Consider the following 6,000-nt stretch of genomic DNA (forward strand, 5'->3'; position numbering starts at 1 on the left):
GGCTTTTACAACATCACACCACTTTACACGCTACTTCATACACCACTTCCTTGTCTGTTTATAACCATACCAAGTCAATATATGCATTATTGTTCAAATGTAATAATGTATAGACCATAAAGTAGCTAGTGTTTAAATTGCAATCTATAAGTTTTAAACTCAGATTCTAGAGTTGTTAGTATTCCGTATTTTTATGCAAAATCAAGTCAAAATTAATAATAATAATTAACAATAATAAAGAAATTAAGAATAGTAATACGCTCATCATCTAGATTTATACAATCTTCGAACATCAGTATAAGACACAGAGTAACATAATAACCACGTCACTAAAACATTGGTATTGACACTTTTTCTCAAAACCCTTTGGCGGAACTTAATTTGCAATAATAATTCTCGACCATATTTCACCTCGACAATTTCACTAATAAGTTATACGCGTAATAAACTCGTTACATATTTGGAAAATAACAATGCAAGCCTAGATAAGAAGGTGAGAAGCGGAGAAGGGGAACCCAAAAAATCTAGGAGGAGCATGAACATGTTGCCATCTCCAATTAACTCCACCTTGACCTTTATTGCAATTGTTATTACCGTTGTTGTTGTTATTATCCACATTTTTTCTCTCCAAGATGAACATCCCTTCCCCACCACAATTCTCCCCATTTCCCATCAAAAAAATCTTACCATTTCCAACATCAATCAAAGACACCGATGATGAAGATGACCATAACTCCGTTACTCGTTTCGGAATCGAACCGAGATTCAACCCTTTCCACACCTTGTCCTCCCATTGGAATTCTTTTATTTCGCCCTCGAGGACGTACCACCACCGCCGTTGTCCTTCTACTGTGACAACGGCGGTGGATTTGGGATTGTTTCCGGGGTATGGCCATACCCCGGAAACAATCTCCCAAGTATTCAATACTGGATCGAATACTTCGGCATCGGGCCTGAATCTCCCTTGAGATTCAGTCCCGTAGCCGCTTATAACCCAAAGTTTTCCTTCATTTGTTAGGGACAGTCCGTAGCTTTCGTCTCGTTCTTCCGCCATTGGCGGCAGGGCCTTCCACTTGTCGGCCACAGCGTCGTAGGCCTCCGCCGATCGGAGGGCATTCTTCTGTCCGTCATGCCCTCCGGCGACGTAGACCGTGGAAGGCCCTGCCGCCGCACAGGCAAAGAACGATCTCGCCGTCGGCATCGGGGATCCCTCCCTCCACGTCCCAACGGCGAGGTCCAGAACCAACACCCTCGAAACCGGCTCCAGCGTCGCCGGGTCCCACCCGCCCAGCACGACCAACTTCCTCACTGCCGGCAAAACAACACACTGCGAAAATGTAGGAATTGTAACCCCTGCTAAACAACGCCATTCTTCATTATTCGTGTTAAAAACATTCAGATTGTAAAGAAGTGGACTCCCATTAACAACTTCTTTGACACCATCATCGGAATCTGATTCTTCGAGTAAACTTTTATCTTCAGCCACCGGTAACGGCGGCGGTGGCGACAGTGGCTGTATAAGAAACACATGATTCTCGGCAAAGCGAGCGAGACGGCGATTCGAGAAAAAAGAAGAATGAGAGACAGTAGATTTCCAAAGATGAGAAACTAATCTAAGTGAAGGATGAGAAGTAATGGGTACTCTCAAAAGACACTCCATTGCTAAATCATCTGGTAAACCAGGGATTAATTGTTCAAATTGAAGAAACCCCATTGATTTTGTAGCACAATTATCTCCCATTAATCAACAAAATTAAAGGGTTAAATGATTTTTGTTGTTCAAATTAGGAATTTGTGAGGAATTTTAGGAAGTTAGGCAATTTTTTTTTTTTTTTTTTTTTTTTTAAATGATGTGAAGTAAAGTAGCGAAGACAAAGTGGTAAGAGAAGAGTATATATAAGGGAAAATTTAACCGCGCCCACGTTACAAGTTAGAGTTGGAAAAATTGCTAATTGAGTAAAAGTTGTGTCGTTTGGCAATTTAATTGAACTTTTGATTTTATACCAAGTATCTAAGTTTGTAATTAGGGTTATTTGATTTGCTCGAGAGTCTTTTCTCGGATGATTCACTTAGGATAAAGCTCATCTGTTTTTCTATCACGTAATCTCACCGACCTAAATTGTGACTTGTTTTTGGGTAGAATCTTTTGATTCGAAATATAGGTTGTCTTATAATGGTAATTTGATATTAAATGACTTTTTGTTTATCAAAGTATCATTTCGAAATATTAACTACAATAGTAATGCGTTGTATATAATTTCGAAACAATAGTAATGCGTTATATATACAATTTCGAAACAATAGTAATGCGTTGGTATATAAACACTAATAAGATGACATGTTGTATATACAACGCATTACTATTGTTTCGAAATATTACTATTGTATATACAACGCATTACTATTATTTGATAAACAAAAATGTTCCGATAGTAATGCGTTGTATATAAACACTAATAAGATGACATGTATTATGAGATCTATAGAGTAAGGCCCTGTTCACTTTACCTTATTTTTGCTAAACTAAAATTATTTTTACTGAACTGAAATTATTTTTGCTAAACTTAGGGCATGTTCCGATTTACAGAAAATAAATGAACTAAACTGAACTGAACTAATTGGGAACTGAATTGAATTGAATAAAGCTGAAATGAATTGTTTATGAGAGAAGGAATTAGGAACTGAAATGAACTAAACTGAAATTAAGCTGAACAAAATAGGCCCTTAAATTATTTTTACTGAACTGAAATTATTTTTACTGAATATTAACTTTTTTAAGGTGAAGTGAATTGAACACAGCCTAATAGAGTATTTTGGTGTTTTTTCTTTCGGGGGGGAGGGGGGTTCTTGAGAGTTTATCTTAAATCAGTGATAGGCGTGTCGCGTACCTAACAAAAATAACCTAACAAGACCACTACTATGTAGACGGGCAAGTAAGGGTCGGATCCCAAGAGACTATGGTTCAACTAATTAATTAGACTCAAGTAACTACTAAGCAAGTAACCAATCAATAGTGATATTCAACTAATCTAATTCTAAACAAAATAAACAAGAAGAATCAAGATGAAATAATTCAATTAATAAAAACATCCAGAGTTAAGTATCACCACTAGTATGAATAATGCAAAGATAAATCCCTACCCCAATTAATCAAAATAATAATAATCAAAGGAAGGACGTGCCCTTAAAAATACCAATAAACCCCTTCCGAGTATTTATGGCTTCTCTAAAATCCAATCAAACCTATTTCCATGGTATCTTGCAATTTAGAGACATTAAACTCAACATCCATTCAATCCTAGCAATCCATCCTACCTATTTCCATGGAGAATTTCATGCCCTTATTGAATTTAATCAAACCATCTAATCTCAACTTCCATTGATAAATAAGATACTTGGTTCAATCAATATCAAATTACGTCTAACCTAACATTGATAAATTAGCACAATTCAATAAGCAAAGCAATTAATCTAATAAAATAAGGAATTGGGGGAAATCATGCATTACTCATAACTAGGGTTCAACCTAACCCTAGAATATAAATCTACTCACTCATAATTAAATTAACAAAATAATCAAAAGACATAATAATATAGGAAAGAAGAAATACTTGAATTAATGGAATTGAAGATAGAATCTTGAACAAAGTAAATCTTAAATTGAAGGGAATTGTAGAATTCTTCAACTCAATTTAACGAGTCCAAAAAGAGTCATCTAATATGCCTAACCAAAGCCTATTTATATCCCTAGGAATAAGTTAAGAAGTTTCCTAAAATAGGTCTTCCAAACCGCCTCAAACTTGGCTTCGATGCTTCGTCAGGTGATAGCCACGGGTTACCCAAAGCTGCTAGGACTTTGCCACGGCCAACCCGTGGTGTCTACTGATCTTGGTAGGCTTCTCTTGGGCATAAAAGGAGGAGCCACGACCAGGCCAAAGCTTAATGCAACAAGCCACGACCAGGCCAAGGCTAGGCAATTTCTACACAAAACTCCTTCGAAAACAACTTCAAGCTTGGAATATGACCATATGATGTTGGGCTCGTAATCTCCTACACGCTCCTAGCTCACTTAGCTTGCAAAGGTGCTCTTTTACGCGTAAATCCTACAAAATAAAGAAAGAGAGCACGAGGAGAGCAACATCGAAATATAAAGAAATATAGCTCTAAAAGATTAAATATATAGAGAAAATATGATAGAAACACTCAAATATAACATATAACAATGAGTATATAAATGTGTTATCAAATTCCCCCACACTTAACCTTTACTCGTCCTCGAGGAAAGAAAACAAAACTAACCTAGAAAGCAATAAATCCTAATACTCACTGTCGTAGGAATCACGATTGCACTTAGCATGTGCAACAAGCCCTTTAAACCCCTAGGCTACCCTAGTGGACGAGTTTGGTCTCGTGAAGGTTTTCAGAAGGCATGCCTACAAAGCCGAACCAAGAACTTCCAAACCAAAATGTTCAACCAAGTGATTAAATTGAAAATCAAAATCATTTTAATTCAAAACTCAATTTATGCATCACAAATCAATGACATAGATGAAACGATAAATTGTAGCACCCTTCAATAACCAACCAATCTTGCCACTTCCTTTCCTCAAGCTTGAACCTTCCCTAAGGATGCTCAACCATATTAGCTCAATGCCTCACTTCGATTTGACGACCTTCGTCAAGACTTGCACAAAATCTTACCCTCCACCGTTTTAGTAACCAATTTGCAAGGAAAATCAAGAGGACTTTTAAAGGGTAAGCTTGGGTGATAGGGTGACAGAGATATAAATTTGGGAATGTGGTGCTTAAAATCAATCCAACAAAAACTCATACATAACACCCTTGAATGTGATATGCACGAAATCATGAAATATCAACCATGAGATTAAAAACAACAAATTTCCAACAATGAATGCATTGCTCTTCCTTGTCAACTCCATTGATTCAACATTAACATTTACCCTTCTTTATTTCTCATCATCATTTTTCAATACTCTTTTTTTTCTTTTCATTTTTTCATTTTTTTTATATCATATCTTTATTCACTTTTTTTTTCTTTTTTTTTTTCATACAACCTTCCTTGTTTTTTCTTTTTTTTTTTCATACCACCTTCCTTCGAATAGCTCATCATACAAATCAACATGCCTTAACAAAATACTCTTCTTATCCAAACAATGCATTACGGAACCATAATGTTGTAACACAAGGGTAGTCAAGAAAGAAATAAGGCTCAAAGGGGCTATCAAGAGAAGGATGTAACATATACAGAAAAATTCCTAAAGATGACTCTGAAAGCTCTAAATAACAAAAATATGCCTCAATCATATTTCCCAAGCAATTCGGTAATCGATCTCAGGAAGCTAAAATGCAAGTCTCAATTAGGGCGATCAAGAAGGAGGGTATTCGATTTGAGTCTTACGAGGTTCGTGGCCCTCCAAAAGGTACTTATCGCACAAGAGGAAAGCGAAACCATCTTACCACAAACAATTGTCATCGAAAGGATTTACGCTCTTATCGAATTACTCAATCCAATGTCAATCAATTCATGAAAAATAGTGGAAAATGTTCTTCTCTTTTGAGAATCACTTGTTTCACATATTGGAATGGAAATTCAAGATGACACTATAAATTACTAAAGCCTGATAAATATAGTGAATAAAACCCTCCCCCACACTTGAATATTGCAATGTCCACAATGCAAAATATATCATGAATAAATATAATAGGGGAAAATACTACACTATGGTAGTACATAGGTTCTACCTAACATACCAAAATAATACAAGAAAATGGCACTAAGACTACCAAACTGCAGAAAACGAAAATCCTAGAGAATAAAACAAATGCAAAAGAACAAGGACACTAAAATAAAAAATAAAAATAAAAAAATAAAAAAAATAATAACAACTAAGGAGTAATAAAAAAAATAAAAAATAAATAAAAAATAAAAAATAAAAAGGAAAACTTTAATCATAGACATCAAGCTAAAACTAGAACAAT

General features: G+C 35.6%; 1 protein-coding gene across 1 annotated transcript; it reads right to left on the reverse strand.

The window, feature by feature from the left end:
• Positions 1 to 248: 248 nt before the first annotated feature.
• Positions 249 to 1,843, reverse strand: LOC145581924 (F-box/kelch-repeat protein At2g44130-like). Its single transcript, XM_081638960.1, has one exon. It carries the CDS (start codon positions 1,739 to 1,741, stop codon positions 482 to 484), a length of 1,260 nt encoding a protein of 419 aa, XP_081495086.1. The 5' UTR covers positions 1,742 to 1,843; the 3' UTR covers positions 249 to 481.
• Between the last annotated feature and the right edge of the window lie 4,157 nt (positions 1,844 to 6,000).

Source organism: Chenopodium album, chromosome 15, assembly GCF_948465745.1.
Source record: "Chenopodium album chromosome 15, dcCheAlbu1.1, whole genome shotgun sequence".
Taxonomy (NCBI): Eukaryota; Viridiplantae; Streptophyta; class Magnoliopsida; order Caryophyllales; family Amaranthaceae; genus Chenopodium; species Chenopodium album.

Bases quoted from the DNA above. Each gene is read 5' to 3' on its own strand.
- LOC145581924 (XM_081638960.1), bottom strand. From the start codon at position 1,741: ATGGGAGATAATTGTGCTACAAAATCAATGGGGTTTCTTCAATTTGAA.